This window comes from Anabrus simplex, chromosome 1, assembly GCF_040414725.1.
Source record: "Anabrus simplex isolate iqAnaSimp1 chromosome 1, ASM4041472v1, whole genome shotgun sequence".
In the NCBI taxonomy this organism is placed as follows: Eukaryota; Metazoa; Arthropoda; class Insecta; order Orthoptera; family Tettigoniidae; genus Anabrus; species Anabrus simplex.
In genome coordinates, this window is record NC_090265.1 from 28082088 (window position 1) to 28107112 (window position 25025).

At 39.3% G+C, this 25025-nt stretch overlaps 1 protein-coding gene across 1 annotated transcript in view; it reads left to right on the plus strand.

Annotated features, from left to right (window-relative positions):
- Positions 1-25025, plus strand: part of abs (ATP-dependent RNA helicase abstrakt) — a 90700-nt gene that overhangs the window by 31246 nt on the left and 34429 nt on the right. Inside the window, exons 7-8 of the mRNA XM_067138733.2 lie at positions 7742-7898; positions 10029-10109. Coding sequence (XP_066994834.2) covers positions 7742-7898; positions 10029-10109 — 238 coding nt within the window. The remainder of the gene's footprint in view (positions 1-7741; positions 7899-10028; positions 10110-25025) is intronic.

Here is a 25025-nt window from a genome sequence, read left to right on the forward strand (position 1 = left end):
ACAGAACCTTATTCTTGCAACAAAATCTGATTGGTGAAGTTCCTGTAGAAATCTTACTTCTTGGTCAAAATTTCAGCAGTGTGATTGCGTTGTGGGACATGTTCGTGTCCTGCGCTAGATGATTAAGCGATTTTCTGGACTTGTTTCTAAACTGCACCCGAATATCCTTCGTTTCCTCTGTACATCACAAACTGAACCTGTTGTATGCCACTTTTTCATCAACTTCAAAATGTAAGATTTTGTAGGAATGCTAGAGTCAGAATTTTTACAAGCAAATCTCCTAATTTTATAGCTTTTTTTGCATAACATTCCACCCAATAAATTTGCTGTTCAACCAAATACTTCATTTTTCATCAAATACTTAATACACAAACAATATACACAATGTCGGACACATATTCCGGAACAATTCTCACAAACAGTTCTGGGATGTTTTGTCACCTTGCTTCCCACGCTGCAGTTAAGAGAGACTGAAGTTGGTCAGCGGCAGAATGATACAAAGTTTCCTCATAAAATGAGAGCACTGAATTAAAATACATTGGTTGTATCAATTATATTTCTTGTTGTCAGCTTGTACTGGCTTTGTCGCATCGATTATTACCCACTTTTTGTTTTTTTTTCAATCAATCAATCAATCAATACTGATCTGCATTTAGGGCAGTCGCCCAGGTGGCAGATTCCCTATCTGTTGCTTTCCTAGCCTTTTCCGAAATGATTTCAAAGAAATTGGAAATTTATTGAACATCTCCCTTGGTAAGTTATTCCAATCCCTAAATCCCCTTCCTATAAATGAATATTTGCCCCAGTTTGTCCTCTTGAATTCCAACTTTATCTTCATATTGTGATCTTTCCTACTTTTATAGACGCCATTCAAACTTATTCATCTACTAATGTCATTCCATGCCATCTCTCCGCTGACAGCTCGGAACATACCACTTAAGAAGTAAGTATAAATAACCACCTAATCGATACTTTATTAATGCCTCAGGCAAAATTGAATAAAATTAAAACTTACAGGACATGTTTATACTTACTTCTTGATTAAACATCGATACGGTCATGAAATGGACAACTTGTAATACATACCAATTAGTCGAGCAGCTCTTCTTCTTTCTCTCAGTTCTTCCCAACCCAAACATTGCAACATTTTTGTAACGCTACTCTTTTGTCGGAAATCACCCAGAACAAATCGAGCTGCTTTTCTTTGGATTTTTTCCAGTTCTTGAATCAGGTAATCCTGGTGAGGGTCCCATACACTGGAACCATACTCTAGTTGGGGTCTTACCAGAGACTTATATGCACTCTCCTTTGCATCCTTACTACAACCCCTAAACACCCTCATAACCATGTGCAGAGATCGGTACCCTTTATTTACAATCCCATTTATGTGATTACCCCAGTGAAGATCTTTCCTTATATTAACACCTAGATACTTACAATGATCCCCAAAAAGAACTTTCACCCCATCAACGCAGTAATTAAAACTGAGAGGACTTTTCCTATTTGTGAAACTCACAACCTGACTTTTAGCCCCGTTTATCAACATACCATTGCCTGCTGTCCATCTCACAATATTTTCGAGGTCACATTGCAGTTGCTCACAATCTTGTAACTTATTTATCACTCTATAGAGAATAACATCATCCGCAAAAAGCCTTACCTCCGATTCCACTCCTTTACTCATATCATTTATATATATAAGAAAACATAAAGGTCCGATAACACTGCCCTGAGGAACTCCCCTCTCAACTATTACAGGGTCAGACAAAGCTTCACCTACTCTAACTCTCTGAGATCTATTTTCTAGAAATATAGCAACCCATTCAGTCACTCTTTTGTCTAGTCCAATTGCACTCATTTTTGACAGTAGTCTCCCATGATCCACCCTATCAAATGCTTTAGACATGTCAATCGCGATACAGTCCATTTGACCTCCAGAATCCAAGATATCTGCTATATCTTGCTGGAATCCTACAAGTTGAGCTTCAGTGGAATAACCTTTCCTAAAACCGAATTGCCTTCTATCGAACCAGTTATTAATTTCACAAACATGTCTAATATAATCAGAAAGAATGCCTTCCCAAAGCTTACATACAGTGCATGTCAAACTTACTGGCCTGTAATTTTCAGCTTTATGTCTATCACCCTTTCCTTTATACACAGGAACTACTATAGCAACTCTCCATTCATCTGGTATAGCTCCTTCGGTCAAACAATAATCAAATAAGTACTTCAGATATGGTACTATATCCCAACCCATTGTCTTTAGTATAACCCCAGAAATCTGATCAATTCCAGCCGCTTTTCTAGTTTTCAACTTTTGTATCTTATTGTAAATGTCATTGTTATCATATGTAAATTTTATTACTTCTTTGGCCTTAGTCTCTTCCTCTATCTCGACATTATCCTTGTAACCAACAATCTTTACATACTGCTGACTGAATACTTCTGCCTTTCGAAGATCCTCACATACACACTCCCCTTGTTCATTAATTATTCCTGGAATGTCCTTCTTGGAACCTGTTTCTGCCTTAAAATACCTATACATACCCTTCCATTTTTCACTAAAATTTGTATGATTGCCAATTATGCTTGCCATCATGTTATCCTTAGCTGCCTTCTTTGCTAGATTCAATTTTCTAATAAGTTCCTTCAATTTCTCCTTACTTCCACAGCCATTTCTAACTCTATTTCTTTCCAGTCTGCACCTCCTTCTTAGTCTCTTTATTTCTCTATTATAATAAGGTGGGTCTTTACCATTCCTTACCACCCTTAAAGGTACAAACCTGTTTTCGCATTCCTCAACAATTTCTTTAAACCCATCCCAGAGTCTGTTTACATTTTTATTTACCGTTTTCCACCGATCATAGTTACTTTTTAGAAACTGCCTCACACCTGCTTTATCAGCCATATGGTACTGCCTAACAGTCCTACTTTTAAGACCTTCCTTTCTATCACATTTATTTTTAACTACCACAAAAACAGCTTCATGATCACTAATACCATCTATTACTTCAGTTTCCCTATAGAGCTCATCTGGTTTTATCAGCACCACATCCAAAATATTTTTCCCTCTGGTTGGTTCCATCACTTTCTGAATCAGCTGTCCTTCCCATATTAACTTATTTGCCATTTGTTGGTCATGCTTCGTGTCGTTCGCATTTCCTTCCCAATTGACATCTGGCAAATTCAGATCTCCCGCTACAATCACATTTCTTTCCATGTCATTTCCCACATAGCTGACTATCCTATCAAATAATTCCGAATCTGCATCAGTGCTACCCTTTCCCGATCTGTACACTCCAAATATATCAAGTTGCCTATTATCTTTAGAAATGAGCCTTACACCTAGAATTTCATGTGTCTCATCTTTAACTTTTTCGTAGCTTACAAATTCTTCTTTCACCAGAATGAAAACTCCCCCTCCCACCTTTCCTATCCTATCTCTACGATACACACTCCAGTGCCGTGAGAAAATTTCTGCATCCATTATATCATTTCTCAGCCATGATTCAACTCCTATTACAATATCTGGTAAATATATATCTATTAAATTACTTAATTCTATTCTTTTCTTTACAATACTTCTACAGTTCAACACTAACAATTTTATGTCATCCCTACTTGATTTCCAGTTCCCTGTTCCCTTATCACCGCTCCCTAGGCCATCCCGTTTCCCTGAATGTACCTCCCTATTACCCTTCCAAACAAATTTCCTAACTTATACGTACCACTGCGGTTTAAATGAAGGCCATCCGAGCGCAGATCCCTATCTCCTACCCACCCATTAGGATCTAGAAATTTCACTCCCAGTTTCCCACATACCCACTCCATAGTCTCATTTAAATCCCCAATCACCCTCCAGTCAGTATCCCTCCTACACAGTATTCCACTGATAACAATCTCCGCTTTCTTAAACTTCACCCGTGCTGCATTTACTAGATCCCACACATCTCCAACTATGTTGGTACTTATATCAGCTTGCCTTACGTTGTTGGTACCAACGTGAAAACACTACCACCTTCTCCTTCCCCTCCTCCCTCTCTTCTACTTTCCTCAACATCTGCCTCAATCTAATTCCTGGATAACATTCTACCCTGGTTCCCTTTCCTCCACACACTTTCCCCACGTGTCTAACGATGGAATCCCCCATGACCAGAGCCTCAAACCTACCCACCTCATTTCATCCCCTCCCCTCCTGGTCAGCCCTATCTTTCCTGATAGCTGCAGAAGCTACTTCCTCCTCCCCTTTCTCCTTCCCATGACCCTGTTCCACCTGTCTTTTCCTATCCTCTACTCTACATTTCCCTTTCCTATCTTTTCCCTTCCTCCTACTTCCATGCATCTCAGCAACAGTTCCCTGTCCCTCATCTTCCCTCTGTTGTTCTACCTGGAGTGACTCGTACCAATTTCGCACAGACACCTGTCCTGAATTCTGATCCTGAATAGAGCCCTTGGCCTGCAATCTCCTTCCCCTTAGAACATTAGACCACCTGTCTTGTACAACTCCTCCCTTTCCTTCCCCTCCCTCTTGTACACCTACTGTAACCTGTTCATTGTTTGAGGGAGTCCTATCTTCCTTCCTGTCTTCTGTGAGAATCCTAATTATCTCCCTCAAACTTTCCAACTCCTCCCTCATACCCCTCAATGCCTCACCACACCCACAATAAGTACACTCGCGCTCCTTAGCCATTCTTTACGGGGGTAAAATTTTAAATTAAAAAATATAATAACTTATGTCAACTTATGTCAAATGTGATGATGTCTTTTCAACTAGTGCTGCCAGTAATGGAGATATTATGAACATCTTCATGGACAACCATGCCAGAATCTGTCAGGCTCTTGGCAGGGATGAAACAAATGCTGTGATATCTGGTATTAGATAGAGGTTCATTGTGTGTACTCTGACCTAAAACGTGAGAGAGAGTTTCAATCTCGTGACAGCGTCAACAATGGTTACTGTCATAGGTCCTGCCTGAAATAACTTGAACTGCTGCTATGTTGCCTTCATACCATAAGCTGCTTAAGAATCATTGTGGTTTAATGACACTTAATAACTCGGGTATATTCCTTTAAAAAAAAAAGAAAAACCACCTTGCCTTTCTGAGGTAGATGGCACCATTTATCATATCCTGCATCTCTCACAGCATTGAATACTTAGCATCAACTAAATGTATTTCTGTATGGTAAAAGATTTTCGTTATATTTAAAATTTGATTCCTGGAGGCAGTTGATATTTTCCATATGAAGTCTTCTTGTGTTGTTGATGTAAGATTTATGGGCTGTGTGTAAATAGTTAAGTGATTTAGGTATAGACACAAATAATGTTATCAGTATTTAATATGCTTGCTCATATCTGTATCTTATGTTTTCTTTCCCCTTTTGTTTTTTTTTAATATAACTGCCAGGTTCTTCACTTTGCCAAAACTAATTTTGAATAAATAAATTTATAAACTACCTGCAAATGAAACAACTTAATTAAAATAGAATGACAAGTTTCGTTCTTGAAATAACATCATCAGATTCTATAAACTCTCACTCAAAATATTTAGAAATGTATAAACATTTATGTTTAAATTCTGTTTGAATCCTTAAAGACTTGAAATTTGGATCTTACCTTAATGAAGTCCTCGCTGCTCTCCACTCTAGCATATTACATTTCTAAATATCTTGACTGTGATTTTATAAAATCTGATGATGTTATTTCAAGAACGAAACATATCTTTCTACTGTTGTTTCTTTTTCAGGTGTGAGGGGAGATCAAATATAAACAGGATTTTATTTTTATTTTTAAAGTCATTTGTTGAAAAACACAAGGCAATTACAATTTATTTTTCCACATAGTTTCCTGCTTTGAAAATGCATTTGTCCCAGTGTATGGGCAGTTTTTTGATGCCCTCATCGTAAAAAGAACAAGGTCGTGTCACCAGCCAGTTGTGCACAAAGTCTTCCACGCTCTTGTCATCTTCAAATCGTTGCCCTCCTAGAGCTTCTTTAAGCACTCCGAACAAATGGAAATTGCAGGGCGATAAGTCCGGGCTGTGAGGAGGATGGTCAAGTGTAGTCCAGTGCATTTCCTGTAACTTGGAGACAGAGCTGCAGTATGGGGCCGTGCTTTGTCGAATCGGTTGGTCTCGTCTTTTGCGGCGATATGCAACCCTCGCCTTGTTCAACAGCTCGCAGTAGTAAGCGGCATTGATTGTGCGTCGCTCATCCAAAAAATCAGTCAGCAAAATGCCCCGCCGATCAAAAAAAAAAAAATGGTTGCAAGAACCTTTCCAGCTGACAGTCGAGACTTGCCTTTCACTGGTGCTGCCTCCCCTTTCTTCCGTCAGTCTTTACACACACATGTCCTTGAAAATGTTTGATCACCAAACTGTGCAGTCGATCTCTGGCAAATTTCCGCCGCTGTAACTCCTTTACGAGCAAGAAATTTTATAATTATGCGTTGCGCAGTGGAGGGGTGCACCTGTTCCTCTGACATCGTGAGCGTTACTGACGAAACGGCGGGAAATATCTAACAGCACGCTCACTCCACTCCTAACGGTTTCGCCTAAGCATAGCAGAAGCACGGAGCCAGTCCTACCAACTGTTGATGTTCAGGAACAAAAATCCCATTTATATTTGATCGACCTTCGTATAATACTGTTACCTTGTGTTTTCTATTTCAGGTAGTTTATAATTGTCCTGCTCCATGGCTAAATGGTTAGCATGCTGGCCTTTGGTCACAGGAGTCCTGGTTTCGATTCCCGGGGACTGAGTGTATGAGTCGTCTTCATCATCATTACATTCTCATCACGACGTGCAGCTCACGTACGGGGGTCAAATCAAAAGACCTGCACCAGGCCTCTCCAGAGGCCACACACCATTAATTAAATAAGTTTATAAATGTATTCAAAATTAGTTTCAGCAGACTGAAGAGCCTAACAGTTGTAAATTAACTGAGTCGAATCTGAAAAGAGATGGCTTCAGATATCACAGAATTTCTTCTTATCCTACACTCCCTGCGTCAAGACAAAAGAAGTGAATGAGATAGACTAGGAACACAGGACAAATATGTAAGGAGAATGGGAATGCAGCGGATTAATATAGGGAACAAACAAGTGCAAATCAAGCTATTTATACAAAAATATTGTCTTTGTCCTTTTCTTTTTCAATTTCTTCCTCTTCTAGGACTTCCTTGTCATTGTTGAGATGTGGAGATTGTCCTTTTATGTATTCAGTAGAGGGTGGTTGCCCAGCTGTACATTCTCTTAAAACCACCTCCACCACTTTTGTGTATCCATATTTGCCCTGTCTGCTCTCTCTGTTGCTCCCCCTTTGCATACTGACCTGCCTTTACGTTCATTCTATTTTGTGTTCCTTTCCTTGTTTCTCCTATCTATCTATCGATCATTGTGTTTGCCCTGTTATGTGTTTCTTCCAGTGTTCCTGCCTTTCTACTTATGGCTTTACTTACTACCAGCTTAACACAGTAATACAACACAGTCGTACAGAAATTTATGCTTTATTGCTTTTCTTGAAACATCAACATTGTACCCTTACACGTACGTATGAGAGTGCCTCTGTCATTTGAGAAGCTTGTTGAAACTGCTAGGAAAGAGATTTTGTCATAGTTCTGTTACCTTCTACCAATGTGCGAGGCAGGGATTGCTTCTCTGGTAGGCTTGCGTCCTTGAAGTAACAATCACTCATTGCATGTGAAGGAAGTTTCATCAGCTGTGTTTCTTACTGTTCCCAGGGCTGATCATATGTCCTTCCCGTGAGCTGGCCAAGCAGACTCACGACATCATCTTGCATTACTGTGGCTGTTTGCAACAACAAGGTGCTCCCGAGATCCGGTGCTGTCTGGCTATTGGTGGCATACCAGTGTCCGAGTCTGTGGAGGTCATAAACAGGTAACTTCACTGACAACACTCCCAGGGAATTCCCTCCCTCATTAGATACACGTTCATTAGTTGTGGAGAAGATGAAAGCTCTTCCACTTCCTCGCTTATTTAAAAAATAAATATAACATAAAAGAATAGTCTGTATAGTTTGTGAGATGAAAATGCACAAAGCACACTGACCTTCATGGACGTGTTCCATTGTTATGCGTGGAATTTCCATGCCCCAAGCACAGACATTGTGATTATTGACCCCTGGTCTAGAGAGCTGACAGGATTTGTTGCGCTGACCATACATCACCTCATAATCTGCAGGCCTTTAAACTGAGGATCAGTTGCCTGATATGCCAAGGCCCTTCAGTGCTCTAACGCCATGCGACTTCCTTTTTTTCCTTTTTTTTTTTTCTCCCCAACTATTGACCGCACCGGAAACATGGAACGTTGTCTGTTACTGAACACAAGTTCATCAGCAAACCCATCTTCCTCCATTTTTACTAGCAATTTAACATAGATCTTTATCTTGGGAATTATGTCCTGCATGAATCCAGGTGCTTTGGTTTTAAGATAATTTGTTTGCATAGTGTACATCAGACAACGATTTGAAACATTTGCAGTTCTTGGGTAGTGTGTTATTTCAGGGGGCTCATGGTGAACGATTGTCACACACATTTCACAACTTGTCTGGTCCTCTTGTGTCACACAGTCAGTCTGTACCTCGTATTGTTTTATCCATTGGTGGATCTTTATGGTACTTGAACCATTATGATAGGTTCTCTTGTGGCAAATCCACAAAACCTTACTGACTTGTGGAAAGTTGCAAAGTACGTCATGCTACCGTACCTAATACAGAATATCCGACTGATTGCATAACACTGCTGCCACTTGGTAAATAACCTTTTGGAACTACGGGTCCGCTGTCTGAGCAGTGTTGTGTTGTGTTATGTTGTGTTGTGTCTGACCTTGTAGGTGTGTGCAAGAGTTGTTCATGAGTGTTGTAAAATGGTGCCAAATATCAACTGTTATTGACTCTTAAATTCATGACACTGATCATTTTCTTGAACATCTTACCACTCTTCCCAAACTCCTCCCTGCAAACTGCCTTCTGGTTTCTATTGATGTCACTTCACTTTACACACATCCCTCACACAGACAGACTTAAGGCTGTTGAGTCCTGCTCCAACACATGGCAACCCGGTGCCCTGCCTCGCACGTCCTTCATCTACCTCACACAATACATTCTGATTCATAGTTTTTCCATGTTGAAAGGACAATTATCCCACCAGATTTGTGGCACCGCTGGGCACCAGAATGGTTCCATCTTATGCCAACCTCTTCATGGGAAAGCTCAAGAGAAATTTCCTCGCAACTCAACCTCTCCAGTCTGGTGGAGGTAAATTGATGATATCTTTCTCTGTGGCACCAGGAAGCGAGCCTACTTGATTATTCCTGCACCACCTCAACTCAAATTACATTGTCCATTACACTGGGCAGATCTCCCCCACATCTGTCATTTTCCTTGACATTGACTTCCACCTGCAGGATGGCAGAATCAACATCTCCATACACATCAAACCCACCAATCATCAGCGTATCTCCATTATAGCAGTTTTCACCCATATCGCACTAAACTATCTCTACCATTCAGCCTGGCCATCCAGGGCAAATACATTTGTTCTAAGCTCTACAGCCCATGCCTCCTACAACAACAACCTGAGGAAGGCATTTACTGCTAGGGGTTACTGCACCCAATTGGTAGACCCCAGACCCCCAAAGCAACCTAACCCTGTACCCTTCATAACCACGTATCATCCTGGTCTACACATTTTAAAACCAGCTTTGTAAAGACTTCTTATTAGAACCGTTACTGTTTCAGTCTTCTAGGAGTATGAGTAACACTGTGATGTTAGGTTAGTAAAACATAGCACCAAACAATTCAGTGTTATAGTGGGAAGTTTTTTTTTTTTGGTACTAATTTAAATACATATTCACATTTTTTTAACAAGCATATTTGTTTGCACATCTGAAGTGCTTTTTAGTGCATATTATTCTGAGGACTATCATGAGTATTCAGAAATGGTCAGTACTTCATATGTAGCCACTATCTTTGCTGCACAGAGCTGTAACATTGTAATTTAATTTCAGAGGTGTGCATATTATGGTTGCTACGCCAGGAAGACTGATGGACATGCTGGACAAGAAGATGGTCCGCTTAGATGTTTGCAGGTACGGTGTTATTGATTGATTGATTGATTGATTGATTGATTGATTGATTGATTGATTGATTGATTGATTGATTGATTGATTGATTGGTTGGTTGGTTGGTCGATTGAATGAATGATTGATCAATCTATCCATTGATTGATTGATTCATTCATTCATTCTTCCTGAAATTTAGTCTAATGGATATCAGTTCATGTTCAGTCTGAAAGTAGAATAAAGTGCTGTGCTATTTGACAGATAAGTGCCTCAGCTATCTTTGCCAGGTGTTGAAGGCATGTATACTGTACTTAATATTAAGGTGTTACATATTGTTTGTGACTGGCAGCTCATGAGACACTGCAGATAAAGAATGACTGCTTTATAGCTTCTGCTGAGTACCATAGTACCGTGGCTTGACTTGTGATAAATGTTGCCCACATTATTATTGTTGTTGTTGTTGTTGTTGTTGAACCGTGAGTTAGGCCTTTCCAACTATTTAAATCATCCCCCAGCTCTACTGTAGTGTAGCCTACTTCAGATATCATGAACTTTATGATGGAAGAAGTTTAAACTCTAAGAAACAGATGTCAGTACTGGTGATTCACGAGCGCAGCCTAGTATTCAAAGACTTCATCTATCATGAAGAAACTCTTTATTGTAATGTTTGATCATGTAATTGGTATTCTTTCATTTGTGTGTTGCCGTCCCTGCGAGTAAAGTGGTCCTCCAATCATATTGCTTCTCTCCTGAATCCTTTCATCAAATCAAGTCTTCTCTTTCTCTTCCTTCTGGTAAGTTCAGCTCGTTAACTATTTAAGGATGGATTTTTTTGCTGTATTCTTGGTCTTGTCTGACGGCAGTGAAGCTTGTATTTTGCGACTGAGAGAAGGGTCCCTGTGAAAGAGAAGTGATGGTGGTGGGGGTCTGGCTGGCATGAGAAATGAAATTATAAGGTAGGATACCAACTATGTGACCTGCGTGTGTACTTCGGAAAGATTTCTATGATCCTTTTTAGAATGTAATTTTCTGTTACTGTTCACTTTTAAATGTTAAATGTAGGGTTTTCTCCGGTAAACTTTAAATTCATTTAGTCTTCCATTCTTCATCTTCGGACTTCGAAATTTGCCGTGATGGGATGCTGTAAAATATAAGAAGCACGAGTGATGTACCCTCGTTAAACTTCCTCTCAATTTAAATTTGATGAATAAGTTTTTCTAACCGTTTTTGCAGATGATGTTATTCTGTATAGAGTATAATAAATAAGTTACAAGATTGTGAGCAACTGCAACGTGACCTCGATAATGTTGTGAGATGGACGGCAGGCAACGGTATGTTGATAAACGGGGTTAAAAGTCAGGTTGTGAGTTTCAGAAATAGGAAAAATCCCCTCAGTTTTAATTACTGCATTGATGGGGTGAAAGTTCCTTTTGGGGATCATTGTAAGTATCTAGGTGTTAATATAAGGAAAGATCTTCATTGGGGTAATCACATAAATGAGATTGTAAATAAAGGGTACAGATCTCTGCACATGGTTATGAGGGTGTTTAGGGGTTGTAGTAAGGATGTAAAGGAGAGGGCATATAAGTCTCTGTTAAGACCCCAACTAGAGTATGTGTTGGAATGTTGTGGTTTTCTCATAAAAATAAAATGTCATGTGTATATAGTTTTAAGGAAAACAATATTGACGTTATGTGTTGGTAACTCATATGATTTTAGTCGAATGGTTTATCTTCGTTTGCTTTTTTTCTTTTCTTAGTGTGTGTGATGCTTAGTTGTAGTCAACAGCTCGTAATAAATGGATGTGTGTTATGAAGCTGGTGTTTCTATGGTATAATTTGATTACCTAAATCGGTGTAACGAGCAGAAATGAAGATATATCAACAGGTTATGGGCCCAGAGCTCTAGAGCGCCAAAACGCCGCAGTAAATTTCAGACAATATAAGTTTAAACGGAGTAACCAGAATTAACAGACGAAGCAAGTTGTGGCATTATTGACGGGAAAAATGGCGACCTCGTGGACCGGTGAAGAAACACTGAATAGGAATGTGGCCAAGCTTACAGTGGAGGACTATTTTCCGTGGGCATTAAAGGTGAAGCAAGAGCTGTTGTTGAAAGATGTATGGGAATCAGTAATAGGGTATGAGGATACGCCAGATTGTCAACTGCCTCAGACAGAAACGAGACGACGAGCGTGAAACAATGTGATCGGGTTAGCGGTTATTTTCAAATATGTGGGAGAAGATTTTGAAAGTGACATTGCAGATATTAAATCAGCGAAAAAGGCATGGGAAAAACTGGATGAGTTATGTAATGACGGAGCGCTAGTGAACGGTGCTATGACCCTGAAACAGTTAACTCATTTTATGAAGCCCAAGGACATGAGTGTTCAAGAATACTTCGCAGAAATAAATCAACTGTGGAGGAGAACGAGCAAAGCTGGATACGAGTTCACAGACCAACAAGTTGCAGGAATGATCATCATCGGAAATCTTACAGAGGAATATGCAGTTTGTATCCCTTACAGAGGAATATGCAGTTTGTATCCTTTCCTTGGAAGCTGATTTGGCGAAACTGACCATCTTGAAATTGAAGACGAGATTACTCACTGAGGAAAGGAAAAGGAAACTTCAGCAAAATGGAGGAAAGGCTTACGACACTGGAAAACGTGAGGAGGATGAAGCTCAAGCCATGGTTGTTCATCAGAAGCGAGATATCAAGAAAGAAGACGTGGGACGAGGAAAACAGTACAGTTGCTACAATCGCGGTAAACAGGGACATGTATCTAAATATTGTCGCAGTACCCAAAAGTGCTCCAATTGTGATAAGTCGGGACATTATTCAAAAGTATGTCCAACAATGAAGAGTGGCAAATCATCGCAGGAGAGTAGATCAGTGAATGCGAGTGGAAAAGTGGTAAGCTCAGAAATTATACATGTAGTAGATAAAGCAATGTGCATGGTAGTTTCTGTAGCAACTGAGAAAATTGAGGATTGGCTGCTCGATTCAGGTGCGTCCTATCATATGTGTCCAACAAAGGAGATATCTATAGACATGTTAACAAATGTAACCAGGAATGTAGAAATAGGAGATATAGAGGTATAGGTAAGGTCAAAGTAAAAATGTCAACAGGCTGGACAATTACATTCACGGATGTGTTGTATGTACCAAACTTACGTGAAAATTTAATATCAGTTGGTAAGTTAACCAGCAAAGGTTTCAAAGTAGGATTTGCAGGTGAGAAAGCAGTGGTTGTAGATAAAAATGGAGATGAAATATTGTTTGTTGCAAACAGGAGGAATGATGTGTATGTAGTACAAATAGAGGGGAGAAATGATGTAGCTGTGAGTGACTGTGATCAAATAATAGATCAAGAATGTAGCATTTAAAAGTGTTGGGCAGGTTAGGTTGTGGCATGAGAGATATGGACATGTTCATTCTGAAACTTTGTTTAAATTGCCTATGTTAGAATTGAAAAGGAGTAATGATATTAATACTTGTTCTGTATGCATTCTGGCGAAACTAAGTAACAAGGGAATACCTAAGTCTTGTGAGCATAAGGCAGAAAAAACCCTTGATGTTGTGCACACGGATGTAATTGGAAAAATTCACTTGGGAAATCTCATTATGTTGTAACAATGGTTGATGAATACTCCAGATTTAATATGGCTGTATGTGTGAAAAATAAGGATGAAGTGTTGGAGGTGTTTAACAGGTATCAGGCAAAAGCAGAGAAGTTATTTGAGGAAGAAATAGGTAGATTGAAAGTATTTGGATGTAAGGCTGAGATGGAAGTTAAACATATGAGTGTAATGGAACCTAGAACAGTTCAGGGGGCTATGTCAAGCCAAGATTCTGATAACTGGATGGAAGCCATGAAAGTGGAGATCAATGAGATGAGAAAGAAGGATGTTTGGGTAATTGTAAAAAGACCAGAAAATATCAAGGTAATTAGAACTAAATGGGTGTTTTCATTGAAATATGACAGTGAGGGTAACATTCAGAAATATAAGGCCAGGTTGGTTGCTCAAGGTTTTAAGAGACAGATGAACCTTCATTTTGATGAAACAATTAGTCCTTTTATAAAGAGGGAAACAATGAGACTGTTAATAGGTATTGCAGTACGTAAAGGTTGGACTGTAGAAACTCTAGATTTAACTAGTGCTTACTTAAACAGTGAAATCATTTGTACTGTATACATGGCACAACCAGAATTATTCGTAGAAAAGGATGTCAAAAATTATGTAAATTGAAGAAAAGCATCTATGGACTACCTAAATTGAGTAAAGACTGGAATGCTTGTGTTGATGCTGTAATTAGAAGACTATATTTTAAGAAATGTGTCAAAGAACCATGTGTGTATGTAAAGGAGTGTTGTATTATTAGCTTGTATGTCAACGACATACTTGTAATAGGTGACAAAGAGGTTGTTAAGTTGGTTAAAATAAGGTTGGCAGATGAGTTAGAGATTAAAGATCTAGGGAAAGCAACAAACTTACTGTCAATAAAAATAGTACAGACAAAAGAAGGGGTTATGTTGAGTCAAAGTTTATACATTGACAAGTTACTTGCTGATTTTTTCATGAGTGACTGTAAACCAAGTAAGACTATTTTACCAGCGGGTATTCAGCAGCTGAAAATCATGAGCAGGAATTTGATTGTACCATTTATCGCAGTGCAGTAGGAAGATTACTATATTTGTCAAATAATACTAGACCTGACATTGCATTTGCGGTAAGTAAAGTTAGTCAAAATTGTCAAAAACCTAAGATTAAACATTGGAAAGAAGTGAAGCATATCATGAGAGATCTGTGTGGTACTAAGAAATTTAAAGTTGTGTTTCAAAAATTGTGAGGAGTCAGTACAAGTGTTCTGTGATGCAGATTGGGGAGGAGATACTGAATCTAGAAGATCAGTGAGTGGGTATGTAACCACAGTGGCAGGGGGAGCAGTATCATGGTATAGTAAGAAACAGAGTTGTATTGCTAGATCTACCATGGATGCTGAATACATGGCAATGGCAGAGCTAGGGCTGGAAAGGTTTATGGATATACCTTGTAAAGTTTTTGCTGACAAAATGCAGCAGCAATTAAATTGAGTAAAAACTATAATGTGAGTGAAAGGTCAAAACATATTAACATCATGTACCATGTATGTAGAGAGCTAGTAGAAAAGGGGTTCATTGAGTTTGTATATGTAGCATCAGAGAGAAATGCTGCAGACTTGTTCACAAAGAATTTATCTGGCAACAAGCTTAAGAGTTTGTATAAACTTATAGGTTTGCAATGAGAGGATAATTGATTGAAGTGTAGTATTTTATTTTTTGACAAAAGGGGAAAGTTTTGGAATGTTGTGGTTTTCTCATAAAATGTCGTGTATCTAGTTTTAAGGAAAACAACATTGAGGTTATGTGTTGGTAACTCATATGACTTTAGTCGAGTGGTTTATCTTTGTTTGCTTTTGTTCTTGCTTGGTGTGTGTGATGCTTAGTTGTAGTCAACATCTCGTAATAAATGGATGTGTGTCATGAAGCTGGTGTTTCGATGGTATAATTCGATTACCTAAACCGGTGTAACGAGCAGAAATGAAGATTTATCAACAGTATGGTTCCATTGTATGGGACTCTCACCAGGATTACCTGATTCAAGAACTGGAAAAAATCCAAAGAAAAGCAGCTCGATTTGTTCTGGGTGATTTCTGACAAAAGAGTAGTGTTACAAAAATGTTGCAATGTTTGGGCTGGGAAGAAGTGGGAGAAAGAAGACGAGCTGCTCGACTAAGTGATATGTTCCGAGCTGTCAGCGGAGAGATGGCGTGGAATGACATTAGTAGTCGAATCAGTTTGAGTGGCGTCTTTAAAAGTAGGAAAGATCACAATATGAAGGTAAAATTGGAATTCAAGAGGACAAATTGGGGCAAATATTCATTTATAGGAAGGGGTGTTAGGGATTGGAATAACTTACCAAGGGAGATGTTCAATAAATTTCCAATTTCTTTGAAATCATTTAAGAAAAGGTTAAGGAAAACAACAGATAGGGAATCTGCCACCTGGGCAACTGCCCTAAATGCAGATTATTGATTGTATTGTATTGTATTGTATTCTTTTTGGCTTTTAACTTTTTCCCATAACTTAGTCACTGTCTAGGATGGATTAGCCTCTGCTTTGTTGGGCCTTATGCCCAAATAGGTAAAATAATTATCTCAGGAGTGTTGTTTTTGCCTCCGTTCATTTCGGTTTTTGGCCCCTTTTATAAATGTACCTTTCTTGTTCTTTTCTTCTCCACTTTTGTGGCCATGTAGCTTGTGCCTTCTGCTCCTGTTATTCATGGATCAGTAGATCCTATTTTTGTGGTGTATTCCTCTGCCGGTAAGTAGCAAGTGTACTACTATTTTTCTAGCAACTGATAATTGCTCTTTCAAATGTAATCTGCTGTAATGTTGGCTACTGAATGCATGATTTGAAGCAATGTATTGATTCATTCAAGTATCCGAGTGAATTGATTCATAGGAACGGCGAGCTCACGGCACACGATTCAGCTTACTCCCAGCGGACAGTGCTGAGTGGCGCACTCACTGGACGTTGACGGGGAGCCGAGCTTCCGCTGCAGCGAGACAGTGAATCATAGCACATCAAAAGAATCGTGAATGAGCATGGCTTAGTGAGACACAAGATACACACGGCTCTTTATCGGCATACTGGACTTAGCTAACTTAGCCTAACTTAGCACACGAGGGCGAAACGCAGGCAACCAAGAATGAGTTAGCTCGAAAATTTATAATGTCCAATAACGGACCATTACATTGGTATTATAAATTTACTCATTCAGGACAAATATTTTAGGTTCCCTATGGGAATCAACATCTACATCATTTGATGGCCAGGCAGGCATCTATTTTTGGAAGTGAGACATGGCTCTCTCAGTGCATTGGCACTGCTGGTGGCTTCAAATAGCCTATGCAGTGGCCTCCATGGTATGCACTAGCCTTGCGTCTTGGATGGTGTGCTAAGTCCCAACTGACGAGCCTAACTTAGCACACGAGGGCGAAACGCAGGCAACCAAGAATGAGTTAGCTGGAAAATTTATAATGTCCAATAACGGACCATTACATTGGTATTATACTGGACACTGGCGGAGAGCCGAGCTTCCGCTGCAGCGAGACATACAGTAAGCCATGGCACACCGAAAGAATCGTATGCAGTCGCGGATCAGTGAGACACACACACGGTTCATTATCGGTACACTGGGCATTAGAAGTAATAAATCTCATTGTAGACCGTATTGGACATCAGATATGAACATTAAAACAAGAATAATAGTTAACACCACCTTTCCAATACTTATCTTTCCTTTAATTTAGGAAATAAACATTACAACAGGCGTTGTAAGATGGGACATGCTTCGCTTAACAGTCGTAAGCATCATCAGCCGAAAATAAATCTTAGCCTAAAGTTAGGTCAGGGCCCTGAACCTAGTGTCCTTAACATATATGGCAGCCTAAGAATCAACATTTATATTTAGAAAATGAAAATAGGCTTAAAACTAGTGTGAAAAAACATAGAATGTTACAACATGGCTAAGAGAAAAACACAATCGAGTTGAGACAGAGGATAAGAACAGAAAGTACAATACAGAGCTGGTAGTGAAATAATTAAAATCATTAGGATATCATTGTTACCAGTCAGTCAATCAGAATGTTCAAACATAAAAACAAGAGTGAAAATATATGAGAGTGTTCATCATGGCTGAGTTAGAAAAAACACGTAATCGTGTTGCCAGAGGTTAAAAACATAATTATGAGTTTGATTATTACACTGCCAGCTCTGTGTTGTACCTTATGTAAGGAAAGATAAGTATTGGAAAGGTGGTGTTAACTATTATTCTAGTTTTAATGTTCATAAACTGGACATTGGCGGGGAGCCGAACTTCCTCTGAAGCAATACACACAGACACATTGTACACTGAAAGAATCATATGCTATAATGGACTCTCGAGCTCAGCTCATTTGAAAATAATACCCACTTGCATTCACTGTCCTCTTCGTACAGGGAGGTTTAAATAATAGATGGATTTATTTGCAGTGTTAACCCCTCAGCGCCGACCTCTATACGTGGTATAGACCCTCTTTTCTTCCGTAGCTGCCGACCTCTATACGTGGTATAGACCCATACATGGTTTCACATTTACGGCTATAGCGCGAAGAGTTTTGGAGTTACTGATATGCAAATTGTTTTGTTTCCAAGAAGACAGTTTCGGGTTTATCAGTGTTGTAAATAAGAATTGAAAAATCGTTATAATGTAGTTGTTTTTGCAAGGATAATTATTTGTCAAATAAGTCTGAGCACTAATCTCTTGCTTTTTTAAAAGTCTGTTTGCTTCATTCTTCCCACAGAATAAAATAAAGAAATGATGATCTGAGAAGTTTGTCTTTTCGTGTGATGTTCTTTGCTCTATTTGTACATTGGGAGTGCGATTTATTTATTATATTTGTCTTTATTTCTCAGCTTGTAATATTTTCGTAACTCTCCACGAGCGCTCTGTGTAGGCATCAGTTAGTGCTGCTTTCTGTCATACGATACGAGAACCAGTTGTTCATGGTATATATCTCGTTTGAAAGACGTTGTCTCGAACTTTTATCTGAAATATGTATCGAGTTGGTTTGTTTCGTCATAAATGTTATTCCCCTCATTCAGTTTCGTCCTGTTGCTTTCGGTCTTGCTGCAGCTTCACCAGTCCGTGTGACGCGCCGCGCTCAGCCGTGGTATGACTGACAGTAACGTGCTTGAAATATTGTATAATTCAGATGAAAGTTTAATCGGAATTAGTAGTGACAGTATAAGCAGCAGTGATAATGAAATAGATGATGTAGCAGTGGTAAATGATGAGAGTGACGATGAGGAGGAAACAGTACTTGAAAATTTCGTGTAAGAGATTATAGATAATTATACAGGTCAAAGAGAAGTTTTCAACTGTGAATTCTGATTGCTAAATTCTCTAATAATACTCACACAGGCCACAGAGACAAATATTGAGCAATTACCTTATCGGGTTCAGCTGGTGAAAGGTTTGTTTACAAAATACGCTCCGGAGGGAGGGGAACGAAATATTCAAGGCCGGCGCGCATCAGATAATACAGTTCCAAGGTTGCAGGAAAGACATTTTATCAGGAAATTAGCACCCAAGAGTTGGAAATCCAAACCTCAGAGACATTGTATCCTGTGTTCAAAACACGGCGGAAAGAAGACGTCAGTGTACTGCTGCCAGGAGTGTGACTTGAGTCCCTGTCTCAAAGAGTGCTTCGAACTCTATCACACGGAACTAAATTACTAAGGAAATGTGAAAGAATTATGTAATTATCTGCATGTACATAGTTCTGTCATAAGGAATTCCAAATTTCGTGAAAATCGGGCTACTCTTATACTTGTAGTAACGCTTTAAGTGAATCGATGTATTTCAGTCGCGCGTAGTTGAAATCTCATCCGGCCGCGGGGTAGGAAGCTATTTAAATGGCTGCGACGCTGAGGGGTTAAAAAGGTAGTCAAAACATAATTCTGAAGTGGCTAGTAAGTAGGTAGACTATTCAGTTATACTATTTAATAGTATTATAACTTAGTTGACATTTGACAGTTAATTGTACTCAACTCTCAGTAGCGTAGCCAGGATTTCAGTTTGGGGGGGGCCATTCATCCAGAATTTTATTTTGATAGGTGTCCAAACTTCCAGAATTTAAGTGGTGCAGAATACCTAAAAAAAAAAGGAAATGAGTGTCCTTGGATCCAAGTAAGATTGGTGGATTTGTGCGGATTCCGGAAGCTAATAGTAATCTTCTTCTTCTTCCTCCTCCCCCTCCTCCGCTTTTCCCACATCTGTGGGGTCGCGGGTGCGAACTGTGTCGCACACGTGGATTTGACCCTGTTTTACGGCCGGATGTCCTTCCCGACACCAACCCTATATGGAGGGATGTAATCACTGTTGTGCCTTTCTTTTGTGGTTGGTAGTGTAGTATGTTGTCTGAATATGAAGAGGAAAGTGTTGGGACAAACACCCAGTCCCAGAGCCGGAAGAATTAATCAGACGCGATTAAAATCGCGGACCTGGCCGGGAATCGAACCCGGGACCCTCTGAACCGAAGGCCTCGACACTGATCATTCAGCCAATGAGTCGGACTCCGGAAGCTAATATTAATATGCATTATACATAAAATGCTTAACAAAAGTACATTCGTTAAAACTCCTGGGGTGTCTGGACTCCTTGGACGAATTCCGCGCCCCCTCCCCCCCGGCTACCTCTGTTACTCTGTTACTCCCATCCCAACATAACTGCAGCATTTCATATATTCTGAGCACAAGTGAAATGAATGCAAGAATAAACAGTTTGAGTAAAGATGCAATATTCTGGTTTAGAATAAATACGGTAATGTTAATATAATAATGGTCATGTGATAAGCAATAAAGAAGTGACATTTTATACAAATAATGCGGCAAAGAAACACACGCGCGCATGCGACGCGCATGTCGAATACAAGTTTCTCGCCCTTCTTGTCCATGGCTAGATGATGAAGCCAAGGGAATGACCGCCCACCGTGACTCGTTATTTCAACATTATAAACAAACCCTAGATGACACAGACTTTTAATCTTACCGCATCTTAAGAAATCGCACAAAGCAGTTAATCAGAAATAAAAAGTGTATATATTTCCGGAATTTAGCCAACAACTAACCCCAATTAACTTCACCGACTCACCGTCCTCCCCTCCAGCCAATCCACCATTCACATTTCACAGTGACACAGAAAATCAGGTTAAAAAGGCTTTGTACTCAATTAAATCAAAGGCTACAGGTGTAGATCATATTCCTATTAGGTACTTTTATACACAACATTAAGGCCCGGTTTCATCAACACATGTTAGTGCTTAACAAGGTGTTAAATCATTTTAACATACGATTTAAGAAAATTTGTGTTTCATCAACAAATGTTAACATTAACAAATGTTAAACTGCGTATTAAAGTTAACCACAGCTATTTCCAATGTTAAATGGCTAACATTAGCATTTAGCAACCTGTTCCAAAATGGCTGCTGTGAATCTCGCTTTCGAGGCGGAATTGCTCTATTTAGATCTTTTACAAAACAATCCTGATCGAAGGAGAGTTCAGCAACGTAATGACTTTGAAAATTTGACGGATCCGAAATTTCTTCATAGATACAGGTTATCGAAAACAGTCGTTGCTAAGGTTGTTGACGAAATTCAAGTGAGGTTAGAATATCGTACGAAGAGAAACCTCTTTCTCCAATGTTGCAGGTACTGATAATATTACGAGTTTTTGCTACTGGTTATTTTCACATAATGGCCGGAGACAATGCTGGAGTTTCTAAAGCCACTGTTAATAGAGTTGTTTGTCGAGTGTCTGCAGCAATAGCATCCATGAGAAGGAGGTATATAACATTCCCTTCAGTAGAAGAGCGTCAGCAAATTATCCGCGACTTCTATGAAATGTCGTTTTCTTGGTGTTTGTTCTACGTGCAATAGATTGCACACATGTAAGAATCCAATCACCTGGAGGCAATTGGGCCGAAATATATCGTAATCAAAAGGGATATTTCTCTGTTAATGTTCAGGTGATTAGCGAGCCTAACCTCCAAATCAGGGATATACTTGCTAGGTGGTCTGGTTCTGCACACGACAATACAATATTTAATAACTCCCATATCGGAGCACAGTTTGAAGTGGGCCAATTGACGAAGTGATTTTGTTAGGTGACAGCGGATACCCGCTAAAAAAAGTATCTGTTTACCCCATTGAAACCCTCGCGGACTTTTCCCACGCCTCGTCCTTTTCTTTTATCGTCAAGCCATCTGTGCGCTTGCACTCAATAACTTATATATATTTACTAATTCAATTAACAACTCTTTTTCGAAGGAGGAAAAATTAGAACTACGATTCCGTTTCACTTTACGCGCCATACTTTACAGCTGTGCTCAAACAAAAGCGAATCGGAGCGTGTTGTAAAACAGCATGTTCGTACCACTGCCTCCTTGATTCGCACCAGTTCGCAATATTGGGAGAGTTAACAGTCGATTAGTTAACATTTCACACGAAAAGTTTGATGAAACGCAAGAAACCTAACAAGATGTTAAATTTCTAACTCCGTATTAACTAACTACTTGTTAGTATATATTTAACATGTGTTGATGAAACCGGGCCTATGGGTGCTGTCCTGCCTATACTAACGCACATACTGAACTACTGTTTACTAAAGGAACCTCCCCTACTGTCTGGAAAACAACCAATATTGTACTGGTACCTAAGAGTTTAGACCCACAATCACCCTCTATCGTCCTAGGTCCATACTCCCTGCGCTTTCTAAATCCTTTGAACGTTTAGTATACGAGCAAGTTCTGGAATACCTAAATAAAAATGCTCTTTTGGACACTTTGCAATCTGGACTTGAGAAGGGTCACAGTACCGCGACAGCACGACCGCACTGAAGACAATAGAAACGCTATGGACAAGCGACTGTTCACTATACTTATCCTTCTTGACTTCAGTAGCGCCTTTGACACTATAGTAATTGCGACTATGATAAAGAAAATGGAACTGCTAAATTTCGACCTGGCTGCTCTTAAGTTTTTTAGTTCTTACTTGAGTAACCATCAACAGCGTGTAACAGTAAACGACAAGGCCTCTAAATGGAAAATGAAAATGTTGCCCCACAGGGCAGTATTCCAGGGCCCCTAATTTTCTGTATTTATATCAATGACATACCATCTGTGACAGGAAATAACACACACCACCTCTATGCTGACGATCTTCAAACATATCGACAGTGCAAGACAAAATATTAACAAAGACCTCCAACGACTCAGTGTATATGCACAACGAAACTCTCTTATACTAAACTGCACAAAATCTCAGGCAATCATAATTGGATCACGAAAATTACTGAACTGCTCAAACAATGTCCCAATCACTACTATCCTACTGAATGGTAACATTATTCCCTACAGTAAAACGGTTACAAATCTCAGCATAATGACGAATGAAACAGTTGATTGGTCTGATCACACGAAAGAAATGCGTAAAAAGATTTTTGGAGTTCTTCACCCTCTTAAACGGCAGAGGGATGCATTTCCATTTGAGCTAAAGGCCAAACTAATACAGACACTCATTCTCCCTATTCTTGATTATTGTGACGTTGTTTTAGTTGACATGGCGGGAGAAGAAACACTTAACCCTTTCCGGCCCTTAGCGCCCGAAAGCGCCCAAGTGTTCATTTAGCCTTCTGGTCCTTAGCGCCCGAAAGCGCCCGGCTGCATTATCTGCGTTCGTCTGCGATCTGTGCGATAGTTTTTTATTTTTCTCATCAGTGAAGTGTTTATAAGGCATTTATGAACACGCAGTGCAATCTACAAGTCTTAGGAAATAAAGGAAGAGAGATAATCTGTCTTGACGTTGCCTAGGCAACGGTCTTGAACTTCCGCGAGCGCGGGTCAGCTGTTTCGTTCGTAAATATAGCGGGATTGAATATCACGTATATTGAAACTGAGCTGAATATGGGCGAAAAAAGTGACACAGAATCCTTGAGTAGGGGTGCAGGTGAATTTTTAATGAGTGAATAATATATCAACGAAGATAATTTTAGTGATAACAGTGATATGAATGAAAACGAATATCGATAAATCGAACCTGATGGCGATGCCACTCAATTCAGGCAAATACAGATTCAGGTAACACAAATATTTATTACGTTTCGTTACTCCGAATGATTAAATGGATGATGTTGAACCTGCGCATAATTCGGAAAGAGTATTAGGGGAAAGAGATTGCTTTTTACGTATGTTAGGAGGAGAAAAATTATTCAGTGACATAGCCTATTGCGCATATAACAATGCAGCCTTCAAACAGTCGCATTCCGATAAGATAAAAACAGAATGGGAAAACACTTGCCCAGATGAAATAAAATCTTATATACATGGGCATCATTCCACTTCAAAATTACGTGATTATTGGTTTTGAGGGATTCAGACAACATGGGAATGTGACAAATGCAGACTGTCTCTGTGTCGAGTATCATGAGGAGGGGGGTGTGTGTGTGAAAAACACATTATGACTCAATAAACAGAGAAATGGATGTGATGGTATATTTTCTAATGTTATTGAAAATTTGAATTCATTGTGATCAATAGTTTTTACTGTATTTAACCTTTTCTGAAACAATACGGTCTGTTTTAGTTTTTGCTAAATAATAGGTTGAAACCTGGGGATAAGCGGAGTGAAAATGCGGGCGGGAAAGGGTTAAACTTCAACGAGCACTGAATTCCTGCCTGCGATTTATTTACAATATCGGTACGATGTTCATATCACCCCATACTATCAGGCTATCTCATGGCTGATGTCTGATAAACGTCGGCAGCTACACACTTCAATGATGGTGATTTCTTTCTAAAATAATCTTTTTATCATCAATCCACAACTTAAATACACGTTCTAGATTCATTCTTTCCATTCAACTGCACCGCACAAATAAAATTAATAGATCATTTGTGGCGACTGTCACCCGATTATGGAATACCCTGCCAGCTCAGGTCAGAGAAACTAGCTTTTTTAAAATCACGATTTAATGTTACCTGCCGAGACTACCTGCTGAGGACAGCTGACTGAATGGTTGAAGTATGAATGTGTGCGTGTCTGAGGATTAGTCGTTTTTAAGAGAAAATTAAGTAGTTTTAATATTAATTTAGTTAGTAATTTATTTAAATTCATTTTCAAATCTATTAATTTATGTATTTTAACTATTTTAAGTATCTCAGTATTTTATTTAAGATTCTGATTAGTATGTGGTTAAGTGTATGAGGGGGCCTGGAACCCTAACTTCGCCACTGTACAGAAGGCACTAATAAATAAATAAACAAATAAATAAACACAAATATAGAATGTAAAGTGTA